Source organism: Corvus moneduloides, chromosome 4 (genome assembly GCF_009650955.1).
Source record: "Corvus moneduloides isolate bCorMon1 chromosome 4, bCorMon1.pri, whole genome shotgun sequence".
Lineage (NCBI taxonomy): Eukaryota > Metazoa > Chordata > Aves > Passeriformes > Corvidae > Corvus > Corvus moneduloides.
Genome location: NC_045479.1, coordinates 59,412,429 through 59,433,932, shown reverse-complemented (window position 1 = coordinate 59,433,932; position 21,504 = coordinate 59,412,429). Strand labels below are relative to the sequence as shown.

Here is a 21,504-nt window from a genome sequence, read left to right as displayed (position 1 = left end):
GGTCTTTGAATAATCAGTCAGTAATAATTAGATAGTAACTAAATAAAAAAAAAAGAGTTATCTCCCAGCATGCTGGAGAAGCATGACCATAGGGTTATGCTCTACCTTTTATAACCTGGTTTGGGTCTTCCTGAAACTTTGGTGTCAGCTCTGTTCTGAAAGTGCACTGTGAGTGTGTCTCTGGAAAGGGGTATCAAAATGGAAATCAGTACAAGCAGCAACATTTATTTCTTTGGAAATAAATACTTCAGATCAGTTAGATATGTTTTTTTCTCCGAATACTGATTTTCCCACTTATGTTCAGCTTGTGCGTATTTCTTTAAAGACACTAGGAACATGTTTAGCTCTGACTTCTGTTACATGCCATATCTGAAGTCTTAGCTTGTTTCTCCAGCAGACAGTATCCAGCATGGCACACGCATTTCCCACTCCAGTGAGTGCATTATGATGCTGATGTCCAGCAGGTAATACATTCACTGGAGTGTATTTACCAATTATTCTTTAAAGGGAAGATCTTTTTCTTTCTGGGGTTTTCAGATGCTACATCTCATTCCATGTTTGTTGCCTGTAAACTCCTCACAGACCCAAGAAAAGACGTTTCTAGTGTTAGCAATTGTTAATTCAGATCAGCAGGACAGGTTGCAGGCTCAGCTCTGCCTGGGACAAGATCACTGGAAGGGCTTGAGAAAAAAAAGATGTTTATGTTGCACTAATCTTTGGGGTGAAGGACACCCCGTGAAGTCTCACAGTGGCAGCCTGTGACATCCCTTCAGTGTGAGGCTCCTCTGGTTTTTGACTGACCCTCTTGTCAGGACCAGCTGTGCTCCCCTTCTGCTGGAAGGGTGGTTGCTGTCACCCCAGGTCTGAGGAAATATCACAGAGAAGGAGAAATGCAGGACTTTTGTGAACACCAGTGATAAGGCAGAAGCAAAGACACCCCGACAACTCGGTCCCATTGACTTCCAACAGGTTGGAAATTACATTTTATTTAGACATTTAACAGAAAGCAGGTAATTAGCACTAAGGTCATAAACCAGCAGCAATATAGCATGGATCATACTTGATGTAACACTTACTGTCAGAAAAACTCTGTGTACATAAGCCCACGAGATACTGTGCATGGAGTAAGCATGAAAGATTGCTCCCCAGGTGGTGGTCCCAGGAAACTCTCCAAATTCTGTCAGATAGTGATTTTTGTTTTTTAGTTTCCATTCTTCCTTTCCCTGTAAACAATTTGATCTGGATGTAAACCATCAGGAAATGCTATGATGGGACAAATGCTCAGGGCTCTGGAGAGGCCATGCCAAACTCTGCTCCAGGGGTGGCAGGACTTGGGGCTACCCACTTGGCTGCCTGTCACCTGTGCGAAGGGTGTACAGGGCACACAGCTCTGCTGGGCAGGGCTCTTTAGTGTCCCTCCGTGGGACACACAGCTGTGTCCAGGACAGGCACTTGTCCTCCACGCTTGTTTTTCCTCATTTTCCGCATGCTTGACTAAAAACCTGTCTCTCCTGAGCAGGAGCAAGACTCCATGCAGGTGGTCACTCAGTTCCTTCAGAGGTTGAACTCTGCTGTGAAAGGCAGATGGACTTTAAGCCCTTCTAGGGAAGCAGGGTGGAAAATCAGAAGATCTATAGCAGCTTGTTTTCTCTCTTGAATTGTACATGAAAACAAATAACTCAGTGCAGTGATGTCCTTGGGGTTAGTAAGAGGTTAATATCAAGGCTGTATCATCTTTTTCATCTTTCTTTCCAACTTACAATATGTAGTTGATTTACTTTTTAAATTGGCAAAACACGGGCATGGCCCAGAGATGCTTCTGGGACTGCAGTGGGAATCAGGCAGGGACAGTAGGGCTTGGTATATTATCTTCAGTTTTAAAACATTTTCTCAATTCCAGAGCTGGAAATATGTATTTTTTAGAAGCACGGATCCTGCAGTGCAGAACCCATCTTCTGCAGCAAACCTCCTTACCAGGAAACTGTGAAGTATGTCACACCTCAGATTACTTAGTGGACAATTGATCCTTGAACTTTTAGACTACTTTCTATTGCCTCTAATATTAAGGCTCAGCCCAAGCTCATCACATTCAAACTAATTCCCACTAAACTGCTGTGGATGTGTCCTGTCCAGCAGCAGGCAGCTGCGGGAAGGGTCTTGTAGGTTTGCCTGCTGAACAAGGAACCTCCAGTTGCTACAGCTGGGTGGCTGCATGGGAACAGAGTCCCCTTCCCAACCTGCTGCCTTTCCCTTGAGAAACACTTGAGCCCTGTGGGATCTGCAGAAATAGGCCGTATTTGATTTCCAGCGTCAGGACTGTTAGAGAAACTGCTTGTGGGACACTGCAAGGGCAACATCCATAGTGCACTATTTAAAAGCCACATCTTCGCTGCTAGTGGGACCACTGCAGGACTCAATTTCCTTTCTTCATTTTTTCTTGACACTAGGGCCATTAACTTCCCAAATGGTTTCTATGTCAGTCCTAGCTTATACCAGCCTCGTCTTTCCTGGATCATCCCTTCCCTTTGCTGGCGCAAGTGTCTGTATAATAGTGACAGAACAGAGCAGCCACCAGCACAGGGTTAAAACAAAGCTTGAAAAAAAGGGGGGAAAAAAAGTTTTAACATGGATCAGTTCCTCAGTCCTGTGCTTCGTATCGTCAAGAGCGAGTGAAAAAAACCCCAAAGGGACAGTGAAGAGCAAATGATGTGTGAAAGGACAACCTAAACTATAAATGCATGGACATGATCAGTCTCAGTCACTTGGCTTTAGACAATATAAAAATCTTCTTGAAGCCTTCAAGTATTTTTGTAGCCTTAAATCATTGGTTCTCCTCTCTCTGAAACAATCTCCAAAAATGGAGAATGGCAACAGTGGCAGAAGAAAATGGGACCAGTACTCTGAGTACGAGTATGGAGCAAGCAGCTCTCGCCAAGTGCTCAGCCTCACTCCTGGCTCCCCAGGCTGCCCAGGAGACCCTGGAGGGCCAATAGCTAATTTTATTTTCCTGATTTCTTGCAGCCTGTGGTGATAGAAGGGGGACTCTGCTCTGCTCAAAAGAGCAAGAGTGTAGAGGCTGTGCCAGGTGATGCCGGGAGATGTCTGTCCTGGTTCAAACACACTGCTTGGACTGGAGGGGGTTCATTCCACTCTGAATTCCTGCCTTCAAGAGGACTCCCCAAGGGGATGAATTCTGACCTGCAGCTCATAGGGACAGAAGAAGAAAGTTCCAGCAATGCCATCCAGCCCTTCACTCTCAACATTCCCCTGATGCATCATCCACTGCCTGGATTTCTTTTGGCAGAGGGGTCCAGGGTGGTGGCTCTAGGCCCATTGCAGGTACATGTTAATCTTTGGTATCTGATTTTGACTATTTGATTGGAAAATAAAAGGAAGTACTAAGCTGTCACCTGCAAAGTGTCCTTGCCAAAAGGCCCAGGCTACCAATGCTACTGAATCCAGGTGCTGCTGCTGGGAGCTGCTCCTTGTGGGTGCTGGCACCCAGGGAGCTGGGTTTTGTTCTTTCTGAGAGCTATCACCAGAGATTCCCGCTACATTAGGCTATGAAACACAGCTGTGTGCTATCACTGAGCAGAGCATGGGAGGAAAGCCCCTTTTCAAGTGTTGGGTGTTCACGCCCAAAGCAGGGGTGTGGGAACAGCCCATAAACAAAGTTGACCTTTACTCATGCACAGAGACCACATGAGACCCCAGGCTGCTCTCAGGTTTCTGAGCAGGGCTATGCACTCCTTTCCTCAGATAACTGGAAAAATGACTGCAATGTGAATCTTCTGGAACTGCAGAGTCCTACGGCTCCAAAACCAACATAAACTTGTCAAAGGTCCCAATCACTCTCAAAGTGTAAAGAAACAGGGCAGAGATAAATGCAGGGGAAAGACAGAAATGTACTGTACAGCTTCTATTCTGGGATATGAATTCACCTTTTAATTAAAAACAAGGTATTGAAGCTTAGGGAGAATCTGCACTTACTTCTGGATCCTATTTCTTTGTTGATCCCTTTATTTACAGAGTAAGTTGCAGAAAGCTGTTGTTATTTTAGGTATGAGTATTTTTTATTTGAGTGTTACTGCCTACCAGAGACTTTGGGGGTTTTTTTTTTTTGGGGTTTTTTTTTCATGTTGGCTAATTTTGTGTTTTGAGTAGGAAGCTTCAACTTCACAGCAGTTCTACACAGGCTCTTCTGCTATCCAGCAGTCTGGGCAAGATAAACCTGTAACCGAGACATTCCTCCACTAATCTCTATGGCTTTATCACAGTTTTATTATTGCTCACCTCACTGTGGACTTTGAAAAGATATGGGGAGTATCTGAAGTAGTTTAAAATTATTTAATCTTTAAAATATCTGAGATGCAGGCAAGTGTCCCTATATATCCACCCAACCCCCGTTTTTGCTTTTGCTTTCTAATTGCTGAATGAATTAGGAAGGGCAGGGCCAGGTGAGCTGCCTGCAGTGATCTCTGTGGGGAGCCAGCTTCCTCCCACCCCTCAAAATGCACTAATCAGCTCTGCTCCCACACCAGCTGCCTTCCCAAACCCTCAGTCCCTGCCCAAAACCTCTGCGCTGTTTGTCCTGCACCACCTTAGTGCTCACAGGAGAAGGGACCCCCATGGGCACCACCCCGTCTTGCCCACGCTTATGGTGGGAGCACCCAGGCAGCATTGAGGCAGGAAAAGTCTCTGAAAAGCAGCAGAATTAGCAATGTCTTCCATGCCAAAGCAAGTCCTAAGGCAGGCAAAGCAGCAGCCAGGAAAGGTAGAGACCCATTCCCAACATCCAGCCTTGTCCATCCCCCCACCTTAGCACAAGGTGGGAGGCAGAGGGCAGCTCCAGCGCCAGCACCCTCATCCTGCTCCATGGCTCATCCATCAGGAGCAAGGAGGAGGATTAGCGCTTGGTATTAACGTGGGCATCTGCCTGCCTGCCAGGCTTGCTCTTCAAAACAGGCTGTCAAGCACAGATAGCTGTTGAATCAGTATGTGCCTGGTAGCTGTTGATGCCACTTCTGCCAGCACATGGTGGGCTGAGCCACTGCACACCAGGAGGGATTCAGGCTATGAGAGAGAGGATGCAGCGCTGACTCTTCAGTACCCTTATCAGATGACTGTGAGGAAGCAGTCAAACAGGAAGACTTCAGGGATGGTGTCTCTGTGTTGCTGCTGCCAGTCCCCCCTCCCAGTGCCAAACATGAATGTTTGCCAAGCACAGAGGAGGCTGGATATACTATGGTTGGTCAGTTCTTTGAATGAGATGTGAAAGCTGGGGCCTCCACTACCAGCTTCAGTAAATCCTTTCCACATCCTGAACAGACTATGAAAACCAGTTGACCTCCAGATCACTGTCTCCTCATCCTCTGGGCAGCTTCTCATGCCCATCCCAAGGCTGCAAATTGCTGTGGATAATAGCTGTGACATTCATCCAGACCATGGCTGCCTACCTGTGCTTGCGTGGAGGGCCCGGTGCTCGATGGTCCCATTGCAGAGGGGATGTGTGGCTATTTGGAGCTGGTGTACTTGGTGACAGCCTTGGTGCCCTCCGAGACCGCGTGCTTGGCCAGCTCTCCTGGGAGCAGCAGGCGCACGGCCGTCTGAATCTCCCGGGACGTGATGGTAGAACGCTTGTTGTAATGGGCCAGGCGGGAGGCTTCTCCAGCAATGCGCTCAAAGATGTCATTGACGAAGGAGTTCATGATGCCCATGGCCTTGGAGGAGATGCCGGTGTCAGGATGGACCTGCTTCAGCACCTTGTAGACATAGATGGAGTAGCTCTCTTTCCTGCTTTTGTGACGTTTCTTATCACCCTTCTTCTGCGTCTTTGTCACAGCTTTCTTGGAGCCCTTTTTGGGGGCTGAGGTTGACTTTGCTGGCTCTGGCATCCTGAGAGCTCTTTTGCTCGGTCTTGGAGCTGCTTGGAGAGAACATCAAAAAAATCTAATTCTTTTTTGACCTTCTACAGAATAATTGTACTGCAAGATGAGAGAGTCTGAGTTGGAGGCAAGCAACAGCCCTGAATCTGAGACAAATACCCCATAACCCTGTGTATTTTTGAACTGCCAGCAAGAACTTCTCTGGTTGGTGTATGGCTTTTTGTTGTTTTCTGTTTAAATTCCTATGACCCCAGCCTTGTCAACATCTCTGAACACAGACCTAGTTGGCATCTACTTAGTAAATATGAGATGGAGCCTGAACATCTTTCTGAGAAGAACATTGAAGTTCTAAAGAAAACACTAACTGCAGCATGGATTAAATCAAATCTTGCTGGAGTGGGCCCAAGACTGTTGCAAGGTATCACTAAAGCCACCTTTATATGACACTGGTTAAAATGATTTTATGTGGTTATTACAATCTCTAATAAAACCTTTTTTATTTGCATGTAGGTAAAAGTTTCTTTTGAGGGCACTTGCATTTCTGTGGCTATTGTTTGGCACCATGTTTTACAGTGAAATATAAAAAATAATATAGTTTTAAGCTTGCTAGCTGAGCTACAGGAATGTCTCAGTATTCACATTTGCTATCAAAAAATATCAGAGAGTAGAAAAGCTTAGAGGAAGTGGCAGGAATCACCTGGCAGAGAAACAGAAATGTGGACAGGAGTCAAAAAGCAAAGTGCTTTTGGGCTACATGTTGATGGAAAAAATTGTTTCCTGCTATGTGATGCTTTTTGCTTTTGAGAGAGCAAGCTTTGCTGCTCAGTTTACACCAAAGATGGCTAATCCTCCCTCTGAGATTTTCTTCACTAGGTCACAACCTGCAGAGCCATGACCTGCAGCTGACTGCTCTCATCCAGAAGTGCAGTAACAAAAAACAGTATGTAAACCCATCAAAAAACTGTGTGCCTCCCCTACACCACAAATTTACATGTGCTTTACTACATGGGCCAAGGGGAAAAACTGTGTTGCAACTTGGTAAATGGTTTTGTGTTTTAGAAAACACTTCAAATGCTATCTTGAAAGACAAGGCTCCTCCAGGCTTTGCTGGAGGATAAGCTTCCAGCATCACCCCAGGGCTTGGGTTTTACTGCTCTGCGTCTCCTTTGAAGATGACCTAGGAATTACAGTCTGCTGGCCAAGAGAGACTAGTAGAGAAAAAAGAGCTTCAGGGCTGATGGCACATGGGAAAATGGATAGAAGTAAGCAGGAGAGAGAAAGCTGGGATGTAACATATGGTCTGCACACTGAGAGTCTCAGGGAAGGACCTAAATGGTGCCTGTGCCAAAGCAACGGCTGCATGCTCAGCCCTGTCTCTCCTCCTTGGGAAAGAGTGAGATGTCTGGTTTCTCCATCTGCAATCAGAGCCAGATGCAGCAGCACAGTTGCAACCAAGCGCATACAAAGTTCCCGGTTGCTCCCTGTGGAAGGAGACATCTTTGATCCTGAGGCTGGATTTACGTGCACACCCACAGCTCAGTGGATACCAGCACCTGCTTCCAAATCACGCAAGAAACCTCTGAGGCTCCAAATCAGCCTATGTGATGCTGCCTCCTGCCTGCAGCGAGCACCTGGGCCACTGCTGGCTGCTCTGCCCGATGAGGCACCAGGGCTGGGCTCTGGGAGCCACATGGTCTGGCAGCCACTGGGCAAGGCGCAACACTGGGCATTTCAAGCTGCAAGGGCAGGTCGGCATCGCTCAGGATGCTATGGAGCAGGGGGGCAGGGTTTCCACCACAGCCCTCCGAAACACCCTCCTGGCTAGAAGCCAAAGTTGGCACCAGTGTCCCTAGAGCTGAGTTTCTACTCCAGAAAAGCACTTTCTTCTCCAAAGACATGGTTTTCATGTGCTAAGTTTTTGACTCTGCCACCCCATGTCCTTTCTTAATTTTTCCTGGCATTCTTCCCAGAGGAGGCATTTGGAAGGGCAAGTGCTAGACTGCTGCAAAAGTTCTGGACACCCTTCAAAACTGACACCTACCCCCTTAAACACCACACTTTCTTCCTCTGGTGAAATCACAAATTTTATTCCTATTTTTCTCTACTGGGAAGCAGTGCTGGGAAAAGAAATCCTCTACTGCTCTGTTTGTAGACTCAAAACCATGTTTTTTCAATGGAAAATGATTTTTCTATGAGAAGAAATAACTGTGCACTTGCTTCTTTTTCTTTTGAGCTCATTTCCTGACTGAAAAACACCACAACTGAAAAATGCAAATGAGTATTTCTTAAGCTTTTTGAAAAGTATATCCTTCTAAAATATGTATTAATTCTTAAGAGCACTTCTACTGCAGCTTTTAAAAAATGAATGGAGAGCCCAACAGGCACTAGAGTGATTTCATATGGCTCCAGAACAGGTCACATCTACAGGACATCTCCATCCATTTCATCAGCTAATATCCTTGGGTAGCACAGCGTGGACCTCACTCTTCTCCCATGTACGGCTGCAGTGTGGGAAGCAATGATGCTGAAGTTCAGAGATTAGCACAAAAGCTTATGCTTCTCTCCACCCATTTCTTTGCAGTTGACTGTTTAACACCTTCTTTGAAAACAGGTTGTGTTCTTTGTGGTTTATTTGGGCAGTGCCTAGCACACAGAGCCTGAGTGCATTTGCCAGGTGCTAAATAAATAATGTTAATAATGGTCAACAGTATCACCAACCCTTCTGTCAACAGTGCAACGCAACCACAGCAGGTGCCGCTCTGGAATAAAGACAGAAGTAGTGGGATTATTCCCAAAGTGTCCATGTGGAGAGTTCGTTGAGGGAAACACTATACAACCTTTAAACGAATGGCTTCTTTTTATAAAAATAGTTGCATATCTTTGTTTCCTTAAGGAAAAAAAAAAAAAAAAGAGAGAGTTGGAGGGAGAACCTGAAGAGATTAACAATTATTAGTTTTTGTTTTGGAAGTGTTTCCAGCGTGATTGACTTCCCTGCTGTGAGGCAGCCCAAGCACTGGGTATAGGTTGTTCAGAGAGGTTGTGGGGTCTCCATCCTTGGAGATACTCAAAATCTAACTGGGCATGGCTGACCCTGCTCTGAGCATGGACTGAATGAGATGTTTGCCAGAGGCACCTCCAACCTCATCCATTCTGTGACTTTTGGAGAAGAAAACTGGGTAGAACACGCTTTATGAGCTGTGTTCCCTTGATCGAGCTGTGTTCCCATGGGATACTGCAGCCTGAGATTCCCACAGAGACCCCTAAGAAGAGATGGTGTTTATTTCCAGTTCCAAGCCACTGAAGTCCCTGGGACACAGGGTATGGCCATGCAGGAGAAGGCACTTTCAAGCAGCACACTTGGAAGGTTTCAGGTTTTTGAGGAAAATCTCTGGGAACATTTTTTTTCTTTATGGCTCTGTATGCTCTGAGTTAAATCAGTTATTGCTGGCAGTTTTTTCCTTCCTCAGAAAACCAGCAACAAAACCAACCACAGTAATTTTTCCAGCCAGTTGCAAGCAGCAGCCTGACTGCTGCCAGAAACCAGAGTGGTGCAGAGTGACAGATACATCTTCCTTTGTGTTGACACTCCTTTCTTCAGCATCATTAAAAGGAAAGTGAACGGAAAAACATATTCAAAGATACAAATCACCAGTCTCTCAGATCCAAAATGGGAGAGGAGCCCTGCTGAGAAATCCCACGTGGAACCTGATGCTGTCTCTTTTCCTGAGGCTTGATATATCAATGGAGAGAGACAGGCAGGGAAGCTCCTGCAGGATTTTTGTTCATTTTTGGCCTTGCTGCTGAGTCTGTAGGACCAGTGCCAAGCTGGTGCCAGCACTGTGCATGGGTGACCATGGGAGGATTATGAGCTGGCCTTTTAGACCTCTCCTCATGCAGGGCTGGAAACAGCACTTGTATTTTTTTTACCTTCTTTTTCCATTTGAAAGCTGTCCTTGCTATGATGAGCTCTGGGGCATCCACTGTAAATCCCCATGCCCCTTCTGTAATTTCCTAGTCAACCATAAAGGTTACATATCTAGAATCAGCATTTTGTTCTTAGGAGGTTTTGGTGACAAATTAAACATTTGCAGGAAAACCTCAAGCTCTCATCCTTTGGATATCTGAAATTCTGATATTTGTTAATCTTCTGATGTTCTGCTTTAATCCTTGCTCAAGGAAACGAGAGCCAATGGGCACCTGCTGATAGTTCTACCCCTTAAATAGGAATGTCTTGTTAGTTCCGTCCAATTACTGCCCCTTTCCTCATTTTCTCCTACTGTATAAAAGAAATAATACTTGCCTTTATGCCTACATACCAAGAAATATAAAGTGAAATTTGCTGCTGCTTTTTGTTTTATTTCTTTGAAACACAAAGGACACAAATTAGGGAATGTTTCCACCAAAAGGAAAAGGCTTTCTAATGGATTCACCTGCTTTGAAATGCTTGTAAGATCTGGTAAATATAGCTTACAAATTACCAGGTGTTAACAAATGACTGTTATTGGAAAAGAGAATTTCTGCAAATTGCAAATCCCCTTCCTTTTATTATGTATAGCCATCTACTATTACACAAGAATTTGTTCATCTGTCAGGTCTCATTATATAGTAACAGTTGAGAAAACAAACAATATTTGTGATTATTTGGTAGCAAGCTCTGCTTCAGGTATAAAGCAGATCAGAAGCGTGATGAGTCACTGTGAGATATTGGTGATGTTGCCTCGTGCAAAAACTGACAGTCATATTTTGGTCTGGAAAGAATTTTTCCCTTGGTATGTTGTCTAGCATGTGATGATGAGGTAATATTTGCTTTGAAGTAAAGAGGAGGAGAATTTCCTAGAATAAGGTAAACTAATCTGAAATGCCTGATTTCTTCCAATGGTGGAGGGGTGCAGAAAACAGTTCTGGGATCCTAGGTTTCCTCCCAAGTAATCCAGCACTGATAGTAAGAGTCCATCCCCACTTCCACATGCTCTGCTGCACTTTGTATCACTGTTCCTGTAAAGTTTACATTTAAATGGCTACCTTTCCAACTTGGATATACACATCCAGTTTTCTAGTGAACAGAGGACTGTGACTATAGGTTAAAACTAAAGATGACCCCTACTTCCTTACAAAGACAGAAATGCTACAAACTCAGTCCCTGACACAGACACACAATGTTCACACAGATCTTTAGATTTCTTTAGAACAAATATAAGCAGAACAGAGCACTGTGTCTGACCTCTTTGACTGATATTTACCTTGCTTGTGTTAACCCATTGCTTGGCAGTTCAGTACAGAATATTCCCTATGTGAATCTTTTCTGTTCTTTTCTATAATTTCAATTTATGATTTTTAGAAAGCACATTTTTAATCACCAATAACGGCTGTAATTTCTTGTGCTACTTCTGCCCAAGTTGCAAGTACTTCTCAGGGCTGTAGGGGTATCAATCAGAGATTATGTATTATTACCTACAAAGTAAGGAGCAGGACCCTAGATCAGAGCTCTCGGCAGAGAAGATACATTGAAATTTTAAAGAAAATAAAATCTTACCCACAAGTCAAATAGAGCAACAGAGAGACAATGTTGCAAGAAGAATGACTGTCAGGAGACTAAACACTGCAGTCCTCATGCTGATTAAAAGAGTGTCTGAAGTCAACGGGGATTAAACACAGGTCTGAAACCACAAGTACAATGTTTAGAGATGCTTAGGACCAACAGCTGACATTGATTTTCACTAGAATCCAAAAGGCTTAGTACTTTATAAAAATCAGACTTCATATTTTATCAAGGTTTTGTTACTCTTAATAAACGAGTACTTTAAAAAGCTTTATTATCTGCTCTTTGTAAGAGTACTCGTTGTCTACTTGCTTTGGGATATCTCTGATCTACAAGCTTGAGCAACAGTATCCAATAAATACAAAAAGGAGAAATGATGTTTTCTATGGATCAATACCTGTTAAATGTATATGGGGTACAGTATACAGTACCAGCAGTATACAGTATACAGTACCAGCAGTATACAGTACCAGCATTTGCTACAATTACACTCCAGTCAGCTCTCCCACAGAGTGCCGGGGTTTCAGAGAAACCTGTAGGAGATGATCCTTGTGGGTCCCCTCCAGCTCAGAACATTCTGTGGTTCTGTATTATCACAACCATCCTCAGGAAGCCCTCAGTCCAACGCAGTCCAACAGAGAACACAACCAGGCTCACTTCTTTCCCGGGGTTTTATCAATAACTCAAAACCTCACACAACATAAAATTCAGCATTAGCTTCCTCTCCGTGTTTTAGAATCATCAGAATTTTCTGCTTCTGCCATGAATCCTTTCCTCAAGCAACAGCCTTCTTTTCCCTTCATATCCCACTTCCACTCAACTGGACCCACGGGGAGTTAACCTGTCAGCAGGAACCCTGTGTCCAGTTGCAGGGTTTAGCTCCTGTCCTTAGACTGACACAACAAAATTGCTCTGGAGGTAGGGAGAGGTCAGAGCCTGCTACCCATGTAAGGGCAGCTGATCTCCAACTGACCTGGAACAATCCTGCTGGGCAGAAGGAGCAAGACATCACAGCAGCTCCGCTGCTCAGAAGCATCACAAGCTCTACACATCTTTTTGGTGGTTTGCAAAGTACAGACCACTGGAGATGGGTGTGAGAACAAAAATCATAGATGACTGGGGTCTGTAATACCAATGGAAGAAAGGTGCTTTACTTACTCCATGACACCCTATGCTATTGAAAATAAGAAGTGCAGATCTGAAATGAATTGCTCTGTGCCGTATCAAAAATGAGAATCCCTTGATTTTTATCTACATCATTTCAATTTCTCTGGAAAAGCAGAAAACTTAGTAAGCAAAAACTTACTCAGGCTGCTATATCTAAATAACTCCTTCTACAGTGGAGCCATGGTCTCTAAACTAGTAATGATAATAAGCCTAAAGAACTGCTATCACATTTAAGCAAACTATTTTTATGCATTTTATGGAGTAATGGAGAATTATCAAAATTCTAAACTATTTTCATAAGTGCTGAAAAAGGCATCCATTAAAAATGTGCTAATTCAGCCATTCAGCCAAAAATAGGAGAGAAGCTACAGCCCAGCACCTGCAGGCCGTAAGGAGAGAGTGGGTGGGAGAGGGAGAAGCAGCCTCCCCTAGAGATGAGAGCTGCTCCAAGTTAAGGTAGGAGTTATGTGGGAACCAGTGCAGACACATGTGGCACTTCTTCCTCCTACACACCCCATACCCAGGTTTTAGCAGGTTCCTGTAACCCTTTTCCAGTGCCACAGATAATTTATGTAGCAAAAGGAAACAAAAGCTGAGATTGTACCCCAAAACGCGTAGTTTGGCCAAACCACACCGACGGGGAATAATAACTTGGACATAAACCCATGCTGAAGTGGAAAGCTATGTACCCATATTAGGCTGAAGACAGACCAAGGTCATTAAGGCTTTTATGACTGATGTGATAGGTACATCACAATGCAGGTGTTACCACATATTCTCAATGCCATGGATGACATAAATTCAGAAAAATCTTTTAACAACCTTCAAGGTATGTATATGGGTCTAAGGCATGTATGCTCAACAGACCTGGGCATTACCACCATCAGCTCTCCCCCTACATGGGGAGAAAGTGTCACGTAAGGGCATGACATGTTCAGCTGTGATCAGTCATGACCGACATTACTTCTAAATGAGAGTCTCTCACTTCAATCATCACTTTCCAGTTACATTACTCACATTTCAGCAAGTCCTGAAAATGGTTTCAGAAAAAATAGCAGAAAGCATGCAATCAAAAAAGTCAGGGATATGTGAAAACTGCTTTATCGTGGTGGTAACACCTGGGTGCCTGGGAACACAGAGGGTAAACATGGGAGGTGGGGGTACCAGGCAGGTATATCCAAAAGGACTGCATGCCATGCCACAGGCTAAAGGGCAGCAAGTGGCACAGCATCTGATTTCATTGCTACAGGATACTGAAAATATTGTAATGTGTGTATTAATAATTAATTTGGCACAGTAAAAGCAATTTTACTGTAAAACAGATGTGCGACTATTACTGGAGCCTGCAGGGAAACAAAGATAAACGTCCTTCCCCAGATCTCGCATCATTCAATAACTGGCTCGGGAACACAATCCAAGACTGCTGACACCTTTTTCTGCTGCTGCCACCAGATCACATTACCACAGGCAGAGAGTCCTCTGAGCATTAGAGGTCATCTTCTGTAGGAAGCAGGAAAATGGAGAGTCTGTTAGATGGAAAGAGAGAAGAGAAGCAGGGCTGGGACAGCCAGCTCCGGCAAAGCTCCCCTGAAAAGGCAAGCTGGCTTTTCTCCAGAAACAGATAGGGATGAGCACTAAGGACACAAGAGTTATTGAAGGTAAAAGTAAACTCTGAAACAAGAACTGACGATAAGCCATTTTAAAATGTTCATGAATAAATTTACACTGGAAATGAGAGGGAACCTCACTTACATCCTTACTTGGAAGTGGGAGGATAAAGGCGAGGGAGGAGGGGAGAAAGACGAAAAAATCCGTTCCTTCCATACTTCAAAGACAAAACTTGGTATTAAAAAAAAAAAAAATCTAGGAAATGGCTCCAGCACAGCAAGTAACTGCTCTACATTAACCAGGCAACATTCTTCTATGGTGCTGTGCTACTGAAGAATTGTTATCAAAATGCACAGATGTCCTTCACTTTGTACTTGTCTTTCCTTTATTCTTTTATTTATTGCTCCTTCCTTCTTTTTCTCACATCCATTACAAGTGCCAGGAGGTTCAAAGCCCCAGCAGGTTTGCTGCCATTTGGTCCTGTCTCACATGTGGCATTTGTACATAGACTAATACAGTACTCTGAACAGCCACAGGATTGAAAAACTGGCAGCTCTCCAGAAACTTTAAAAGAAATGGCTGTCAAGTTAGTCCATGCCCAAATTCCACACTGTACAATTTGCTTGTGAATAGTGTTTTAATTTACCTCTGATTTGTGATAGCGTCATTATCACATGGATTTAGTGTGCTAGTCACTACGCTGATGCAAGCTAAAAAACCATCTCCCTTCCAGAGAAATCAAGGCATAACTGGGGATACACCAATATTTACATCAGGCAAGACTGCAAAGAGCAATATGCTGAAGACTTAGTTGCAACCAGTAGACCAGCAGTGAAGAAACTGGGAGTTGCTGGACAAAATAACAGTGGTCCTGGATGGTCAGTAGCAACTAGAACAATTAAATGCAAAGCTCATTTTTCAGAACTCAGAAGGGTTTTCAAAGGCAGCAGGTTTAAAATGCCAGTGGAGTGCCATATTAACTGCACAATACTGTTATTTTTAACCATCCTTGGCTCCATCCTCCCACATTCACTTTCCTCCTGAGCTTTCTGTGTCCTTAGTTTCCTCACTGCTTTAGCCCAATAGTCTCCCAAGCTGTTCCTTCCTCAGATGAAGTGCTCACCCTTTGCTCTTCTCCCTCCTGCTGGTGCCTCTCCCAGCACACTCTCTCCACAGAGCTCATTAGTGCCTCTGCTTCCAGAAACACATCTTTGCAGGTGACTGCTAAGTCCTTATCTTGAGTTGTGTCCTGGTTATCAGGCAGGTGCAATTGATAAGGAGGATGACTGGAGCTGGGCTGAGGACCCACAGTGCAGCAGAGGAGATAATACGGGGTTAATTCTGGCATGTGAGAAAGAGGAGGGTGGTACAGGAAGGTCAAGTCAGCTGCAGTGTCCGTATCTTCAGGGCAGAGCTGCTGCACCTGCAGTGCATTTTGAGACTTAAACCCATCAAGAATGAAAACAGCCTATATTTATATTAGGTATGGTCAGACAGCTCCTTCCTGACAGGATGCTCCCTATCTCCCGTCTTGTAGCACCCCACTTGTTACTCAGTCAATTTCCAGTTACGCCAGAGGACCCAAAGAGGACTTCTCCCTTTCTGTCAACATGGAAGCAGCTTCCCTTCCCTACCCTACCCTTCCTTCACTGATATTTGCCCAATGGTTCACTTCAGTCCTTTTGATTTTTCCCTTTCCTTCTCGTTCCTTGATTTTACCTGCCTTTGTGACAGAGAAGTGAGGAGACTCTTACCAAATGCTTACCCTGGCCTCCCTTCACACTAGGTTTTATCTTTAAGTGCTGAGCTCCAGAGCGGTACCTTCCGTTCTGCCCTTCCCCTACCTCATTTGAGGAATTTCTTCAGAAAAAATGTCACAGGCTTTTCTGTGCAAGCTTTCTAGGGTAACTCATGTCCTCTTTGTAACTCCCAGTAACCCTCCTGGAGTGGCTCTGTTCTCCTACCCTTTCTTCCATTGCCTCCTGCACACACTACCTATTGTGTTGCCACTTCTGTGGTTTTTTTCATTCCTTCCTTTCAGTCTTCTTCCGTGCAGTATTTTCTGCTTGACAAATATGAGTCTACTTCATACAATCTCTCTCCCCACAAGAGAGAGAGTCACACAGGTTATACAAACAGGTTATAAGGAAAGATCTGATGTACCCAAAAGCATGTCCATCTTTCCTGACTCTGTCTAATACAGGCACTGCCTCTGACAAACTTTGCCCATCCTTGATCATTGTGGCTAAAAGCCCACAGTTTCTCCCTCAGCACACACCACCTGCAGTGATTACCTGGGGGATGGTCCTCTACCTCCAGCTGATGGATTTCAACTCTTGAGGTGACACATCTGGTGTCAGAGATGTGTTCTCTGCAAATGAAAACTGTCTCTTCCATGATCCTTGGGTAAAGGCTATTTTTTATAAAATAACACACAAAAGCTTACTGCATTGGACCACCTATGTACTTTCACCAAATTCAGGAAAAAACCCTGACCCTGTTTTATAAGAAATTTTAAGTCTGGTTTGAAAGGTAAAGAATTCCTACTCCAAGAGGGTCGATGAAATAATATGACAAGGGTAGTGATTAAGTCTCACCACAAAGGAAAATGTTGAGTTGATGTAGGTGGCATATAAAACCCCCCACTCTCTTTATGAGTCAGGTAAGCTGCCAGAAAGCGGAGGTGAAATCCGTGGGATGGAGCTGTTTTCATTCCAGCCAGTTAGTAGTATGCTCTTTGAACAAGAAAAAAAGTAGTTAAATAATAAATGATATTTTTCAAAACTAAGACTCTAAATAGCAAAATCTAACAATTTCCCTTGATCCCCAATGACGGTGTTTGTAGTCAGTGATAGCCAAGGGGAAAAACTACTAAACAACTCTTCCCCCCAGCCTTGAGGGTGGATTATGCATCTATTCTTCCATCTCCCACCCAATGCATATGATCCTGCAGTCACAGCTCTCTCCTCTCCCTCTGGCTCCAGAAAAAAGGGAAGCTGACAAGCTGAGATCCCAGTCTCACCCCACACAGAACCCTTTTCAGAGGAAGAGCTTAGCTCTGACGAGCAGAAAGCATTTCTCTCCCAATAGCTGCACAAAAGTGGCTTAACAAGTGCATAAAACAAAACAATTGGGGGAAGAAAAATGTTTTGTGAGGTCTTATTTTGGGTCAGTTCAGCATCCAAGAGATAACTCAAAGATATGGCAGTGTCCCTCATTTAGAATTATAGTATTTTCATTACAAAACTCCTGAAATTGAGAAACGTAAAAAGAATGTCATTATGTCCTTGAGTTCAAGGGGCTTAAAGGCCTCCTCTGGTACTGTCAGTGGGAACACAACATCTGCTCTGTTCACAGTGCAGCCTGAGAAGGATGCTTTCTTAAATACACTTCTGAATTTAGGAACATTTCCCCCATATTTAATCCTTCAGTCTACCCAATACATATGTTTGAGGAAGAGCAGGAGCAGTGTATTTCAGGTGCTGAGAAAGGGATGGAATAGGATCAGACTATCAACATGAGTAATTTCTTTGTTTCAGCTGGAGAGCTGAAGACGTGGAGATAGATGTATACACATATATATGTAATATTTAAATAAAATATATGTAAACATAAAGGAGGAAAAGGACAGTGACCAAACAAACAGCTTGGAGAAAAAATGTCAAGAGGAAGGTAGAGTAAGGCAGTGGACAGAAGTAAGATGTCAGAAAGGAGAGAGCAGGAGCAGGTATAAAAAGAATGACACAGAGGGGGGAAAAAAAGAGATGTAAGAAGAAGATATACGAAAGGGAACAAAAATGAGAGAAAAGACATGAGTGGACAAAAAACAAAGAAGGCAGGTAAAGTAATGAGCACAATGTTTGGTATGGCAGAAATACTGAAGCATAAATAAGACACAGAAAAGAGAGACTCATAAGAAGGTCATAAGAAGAAAAAAAGACAGTGCACAGCAGAGAATATGTGAAATAAGCAGTGGAAAAAAAAAAATCACCTGCCAGTACAGCACTTTTCAAAGTCACGGATGAGAGGTGCTGCTGTCCCAACAAGGGACAGAGCCAAACCCTAGGAAGTGACAGGCTAATTCCAAGGAGAACAAAGGATGACGCTGGGAGAAGATAACGATAGCCTTGTACTAGGTTGCTGCCTTTTGTCTGAAACAGAAATCACAAAGGTCATTAAAATTGCTGCTTAAATCTTATATCTGATACTTGAAAAAAACCTCTTTGCCAATACAATCATTCTTCCTTCTGTCTCAACATTGGACTAAATTAATTACTGTACACTCCACAGTTGTACCTCCCTGCTGGGGAATAAAACCCCAGACACCATTCTGCTTAAAGCAGACCTTCCTCTCTGGCTCCCTTTGCCTATAAAAGGCTTCTGTAGAAATCTTTCAGTAGACAAAGGTAAACTTCCTGCAGCTCCAAAATCACCATGATGGATTTGGCCATCATTAGTAAAATGAGGAAAGAAAGAGGAAGGAAACAGGAGTAAGCGCTCAGGAAAAAAGCTTTTTTTTGTTATTATAATTTGGAAATTTAACCAGTATAGAGGGAAAGAAATTGCTGCCTGCAAATAATCTGTCACTCCTTTGCACATCAAATAATAGGAACAAGAGGGAGTGTGTGGGAAGTACATTCATATTATCAAATTCTTTCTGATATTAACATGTTAATGTAATGAAAACAAAATCAGGAAAATAACATATTGTAACACAAATACTATGGAGGCTATAGAGCAAAAACCCCAGGAAGATCAGTGCTCCCAGTGTAGCTCCAATCTGAGAAACCAGAGCTTCATTAGTAGTAACAGGAGCAACATATGGAGATGAATGAAACCATGTTTGTAAATGTGATATGCAATTGCACACTCTCTCTTGGCTTTCCTTTTTCACAATCTGACTCAGCCTCCACACTCCCCCATCTTTTGATTCATAAATTCTTGACATCAAAAAATAAAGAGTTACAAAGCCATCATGCAAAGGGCATGAGATGACGTGAAATACAAGGATGCTGGTGAGGACACAACGTGCCATCAATCACCACCCTGCAAATGGACAAATCTGCTGGAGATAAGCAGTGGAGACAGGGCCACCCTCTCCAGGGGCTCGCTGGAGGACGCCGCCCAGCAAACCACAGCTCATCTCCATTGCGCTAGAGGCGTACGCTGAGGTGGACAAATCTATTACAAAATCGTATAATATTGCTTACGCTGCACAGCAGCCACTTGTTTAGGCAGCCCCTGCATCACCAAACCCGTGAGACTGGAGGTGAGAGGAATGAGAAATAAAAGGGTTTCTTATGGCATATACTCCCTGTATTTCTTAAGCTATGAAAAAAAGATCAGGGTTAATGACAAGCAACACAAAACACAATAAACAGTGCATGAAGACGGTTTACAACCCTATACACTTACTAAATAATTAACAACCTCACAGAGTGTTGACACAGTGGGGGTCTGTATACAGGATAATCCCTTCCTTCCCTGAGGGCCTGGGCTCCTCAGCATGTGTGCTGTCAGGCTGCAGACGGCCAGCCCAGCCCGTGGGCACCGCTGCCCCACTGCAGGCAGTGCCAGACTGCGGCCCCCAGCCCTGCCCCTGCCCAGGCTTGGCCTTCAGCCCCCAGTTAACAGGAGCGCACTGAACTCCGGCAATACGATTCCTACGATCGCAGCAAAGCACTGGCAAGGCTGACACCGTTTCGGTGCATTCGCCAAGCCCGGAGAAAGACGAAGCCCCGACCCTGCGGGGCTCAGGGTCCGGCACGAGGCAGGGCAGGGCTGCCCGCACACCGCATCGCGGTACAGAGGTGCGGCAGCTCGCATGCTCGGGCAGCGCAGCCCCGCTGCGGACACTGCGGCGTGCGGTGCCCACCGCCGCCGCACCGCAGGCAGCCAGCGCAGGGGAAGGTCTTGCCTGCTGGGCGTCTGGACTCCTCCGCAGGCGAGCTCCAGGCACCGGTGGGGCGTGGGGCAGGTGCGAGCCGGCGGGGCTGGGGGGCTGCTCGCTGCCGCTCCGCGCAGATCCGGCGGGCGCCGCGCCGGGTGGGCCGCGAGACCGGGACCCGCCTCCGGTCCCGACCAGGCTGCGACCGGCGGGCCGCCTCCCTGTGCGCCGCCGCCGCTGCGGGCCGGGCTGGGCCGGGCCGTGCCGCACCGCCCATAGCCCGCCCGCCGGCTCCGCCCGCCCCCGCCTCTGCGGGCTCCCGCCACGGGGCCGCCGGGGGCGGGGCGGGCGCGCAGCGCGGCCCCGGCGAGCGGCTCGGGCGCTGCGGCGGCGGCGGCTGCGCGGGGCGCTCGGCACGGCCGCGGCGGCGGACGGGCACCTGCTGCCGCCTCGCCCGCAGCGGCGCCGCGCTTTGTCCGGGCTGAGCGGGCGCGCCCGGCCACGGCGGCGCCCGGCCCCGCTCAGCACAGCGGCGGGCGGCTCTCGGGGCGTCGCCTGGCTCCGGCGGCCTGGGCACGGCGGGGGAGCGTGAATGAGAGTTTGCTCCGATTTCCGAGCAGGGTGAGTGTCGCGCCGGCCGTCTCGGGGGATTAATAATAATAATAATAATAATAATAATAATAATAATAATAATGTTTTTTTTGGGGGGGGGTGTCCGTACCTTTACACGCTAGCCCGGCGCCACCTCCCCGGGGCAGGGTTGCGTGCGGGGCGCGGTGCCTCTCGCCACCCCCGGACGACGACCCTTGAGAGGGGGTTGTTGTCTCTTGGTCCCTCCGTTCCCTTTTGTTCGGCTCTCTCGGGGCTTGGGGGAAGGGGCGGACCGGGGGGTTGTGGGGAAGCCAACGGAGGTCTCGGCCGGTGGCCCAGCTGTTCAGGCGGTTGAGGCAGACGGGACACCGTCCCCGTGGCCGCAGGGGGTGTCCGGCTGCCCCCTCCCTGCTTCCCGGGCGGAGTAGTGGCCCTCCTCTCCTCCCCGCGCCCCTCCGGCACGGAGGAGCCGCCCTGGGCTGCGGGGACAGGCGGTGGCATCGCCGCCACCAGCAAGAAGGCACCGGCTGTAGTAAACACAGCGCATGGGGCGGCGGTGAACCCGGTAAAGGTCACATCCTCGTATGCACACGCAGCCCGACCAATCTGGGCTCCCCAGTTGCTGTCTTGGGGACGGTGTGGTGGCTGCCGGTGCCTGTCGCTGGCAGAGCCGCGCTCCCGGCCGTTGGCTCTGCTCGGCGGTGTTTCCCGGCTGCGAGCAGGGATCTCCCTTGGCGAGGGAGCAGCAGTGCGAGCTGCGTCACACCCTCCTTTACCTCCTCCCGCCCCCGGCCGGGGTGGCAGCTGGGTGGCATCCGATTTAGCAA

The 21,504-nt window shown here is 46.2% G+C and overlaps 2 protein-coding genes across 10 annotated transcripts in view; one reads left to right on the top strand and one right to left on the bottom strand.

Annotated features, from left to right (window-relative positions):
- Positions 1-950: 950 nt before the first annotated feature.
- LOC116442427 (histone H2B 5-like) lies at positions 951-21,185 on the bottom strand. 6 transcript variants are annotated; one of them, XM_032105381.1, is made up of 3 exons: positions 20,117-20,279; positions 18,191-18,350; positions 951-5,926 (listed from the first exon to the last, which is right to left on the bottom strand). In XM_032105381.1, the coding sequence occupies exon 3, from the start codon at positions 5,892-5,894 to the stop codon at positions 5,514-5,516; it is 381 nt and encodes a 126-aa protein (XP_031961272.1). In that variant the 5' UTR covers positions 5,895-5,926; positions 18,191-18,350; positions 20,117-20,279; the 3' UTR covers positions 951-5,513. The 6 variants fall into 6 exon arrangements, with proteins under 6 accessions (XP_031961272.1, XP_031961266.1, XP_031961269.1 ...); XM_032105375.1 differs by lacking the exon at positions 20,117-20,279 and adding an exon at positions 19,615-20,086; XM_032105378.1 differs by lacking the exon at positions 20,117-20,279 and adding an exon at positions 19,630-20,086.
- The window catches only part of GRAMD4 (GRAM domain containing 4), a 79,840-nt gene continuing 78,939 nt past the window's right edge, over positions 20,604-21,504 (top strand). For 2 of the 4 annotated variants that reach the window (XM_032105372.1, XM_032105374.1), the window contains exon 1: positions 20,604-20,707. The gene's annotated coding sequence lies outside the window, so the exon portion shown is untranslated. The remainder of the gene's footprint in view (positions 20,708-21,504) is intronic. The other 2 variants (XM_032105371.1, XM_032105373.1) reach the window with 2 other exon arrangements.